This window comes from Chrysochloris asiatica, unplaced genomic scaffold, assembly GCF_000296735.1.
Source record: "Chrysochloris asiatica unplaced genomic scaffold, ChrAsi1.0 scaffold00211, whole genome shotgun sequence".
NCBI lineage: Eukaryota > Metazoa > Chordata > Mammalia > Afrosoricida > Chrysochloridae > Chrysochloris > Chrysochloris asiatica.
Window position 1 is genome coordinate 4351385 of NW_006408729.1, and position 2480 is coordinate 4353864.

Genomic DNA, 2480 nt, shown 5'->3' on the forward strand with positions numbered 1-2480 from the left:
ATTCAAGCATTACTACTGAGCACTGTGACAAAGAACACAATAACCACAAACACAACCCACTGTCACTGAACCAATTTCAAATCATAGCAATCTCATTTAGGGTTTCCATGATCATAAATCTTAATGTAAATCATTGGACGTTGTCCAATGATTTACATGCAAGCAAAATTTTGCTAAAATAATTCAAAAACAGCTGCAACAGTACATTGATAGGGAACTGCCAACGGTTCAAGCTGGATTCAGATGAGGAGCTGGAACAAGGGATATCATTGCTGATGTCAGACGGATCTTAATTAAAAGCAGAGAATGCCAGAAAGATGTTTCCCTGAGCTTAATTGATTATGCAAAGACTTTGGACTATATGGATCATGATTTTAAAGGTATCATTGACTGCTAGAAGAACAACAGATTTATGTTGGAAGAACACTGAATAACCAGAATGCTCCTTAGAAGACAAGATGACAAGACTTCATCTCATACTTTAGACATATTATAAGAAGGGGCCAGTCCCTGGAGAAGTACATAATGTTTGGAAAAATGGAGAATCAATGAAAGAGAACGAGACTCCCAACTGGATGGACCGACACAGTGGCAGCAGTAATAGTCTCAAGCATAGCCTTGGTTGTGAGGACGGCACAGAACCAGGCAATGTTTCATTCTGTTGTACATGGGGTCACTATGGGTAGGAAATTGATGGCACCTAACAACAGCAGCAAATCTTAATGGGAGTAGACAGCTCCCATGAAGCAACTGATAGATTTAAACTGTCAACATCAACCTGGTTACCAGCCCAATATATCTAACTTAAAGAGCCATCAGGTCTCCTAAGACCATAATGGAAAATCCAAGTTAGAATGGGTTAAAAAAAAAAAAAAAAGAAGTCAAAACAAACAAACAGACTTGTTCTCTAGTAAAAGACTAAAGGGACCCCTGAGGCTATTACCAAGAATTGTTGTTGTTGTTATTTGTCACTAAATCAGTAATGACTAATAGTGACCCTTTGCACAACAGAATGAAACACTGCCTGGTCCTGGGCTAACCTCACAATCATTGCCATGCCTGAGCCCATTACTGCCATGACTGTGTCAATCCATCTATTGGGGGTCTTCCTCTTTCTCAGACCCTCCACTTTACCAAACAGGATATCCTTCTACAATGGCTGGTCCCTCCTGATAAAATGTCTGAAATATGAGACACAAAGTTTGGCTATCCTGGCTTCTAAGGAGCACTCTGGCTGCACTTCTTCCAATACAGATCTGTTTGTTCTTTTGGCAGCCCATGGTGGTTAGGTGCCATGGAGTTGGTTCCAACTCACAGGGACCCCGTCCAGGGTTTCCGAGGCTGTAAATCTTTACGGGGGAGCAGAAAGCCTCATCTGTCTCCAGCGGAACAGTTGGTAGTTTCAAACTGCTGACTTTGTGGTTCGCAGCGTGATTTATAACCACTACGCTATACCAGAGCACCTTAGTACTTACTTTCAATATTCTCCTCCAACACCACAACTCAAATGCATCAATTCTCCTATGGTCTTCCTTATTCACTGTCCAACATTCGCATGCATATGAGGTTACTGAAAATACCATGGCTTGGGTCAGGGGCACCTTAATCCTGAAACAGACATCTTTGCTCTTCAACACTTTAAAAGGTCTTTCGTAGCAGATTTGCCTAATGCAATACGTCGTTGGATTTCTTGACTGCTGCTTTAATAAGTGTTGATGGTTGATCCAAGCAAAGTGAAATTTTTCACAACTTCAACCTTTTCTCCATTTACATGCTGTTGTTTATTGGTCCAATGCTGGGGATTTTTGTTTTATTTACACCGAGATGCAATCATATTGAAGGCTGTAGTCTTCCATCTTCATCAGTAAGTCCTCTTCATTTTCAGCAAGAAGGTTGTATCATATGCATATTGCAGATTGTTAATGAGTGTTCTTCCAATTCTGATGCCATGTTTTTCTTTGTATAATCCAGCTTCTTGAATTAGTTGCTCAACATACAGATTGAATTAATATGGTGAAAGAATACAATCCTGGAGCACACCTTTCCTAATTTTAAACCATTTGGTGTTCCCTTGTTTTCAATTTTTTCAGCTTCAGCATTAATTTGCATATAAACAATTGATGACCTGTTCCACAGTCTGCCCCGGCCTTGATTTGGCTGAAGACATGGAGCTTGTTCACCATCTCTTTCCACAGAAGTAGTCAATTTGATTTCTGTGTATTCCATCTGGTGAGGTCCATGTGTATAGTCATTTTTCATGTTGTTTAAAAACGGTATTTGCAATGAACAAACCACTGTTCTTGCAAAATTCTATAATGCAATCTCTAGCATCATTTCTATCATCAAGGCCATATTTTCCAGCAATGGGCCCATCCTTCCTCTTTGTTTCCAACCTTTCCATTCCAATCCCCAGTAATTATTAATACATCTTGATTGCATGTTTGATCAATTTCAGACTGAAGAAGTTGGTTGTTGTTGTT

General features: G+C 39.8%; 1 protein-coding gene across 1 annotated transcript in view; it reads left to right on the forward strand.

The window, feature by feature from the left end:
* Positions 1–529: 529 nt before the first annotated feature.
* The window catches only part of LOC102815899 (SPRY domain-containing protein 4-like), a gene marked incomplete at its 5' end in the record, with an annotated part of 5834 nt that continues 3883 nt past the window's right edge, over positions 530–2480 (forward strand). Inside the window, one exon of the mRNA XM_006872728.1 lies at positions 530–544. Coding sequence (XP_006872790.1) covers positions 530–544 — 15 coding nt within the window. The remainder of the gene's footprint in view (positions 545–2480) is intronic.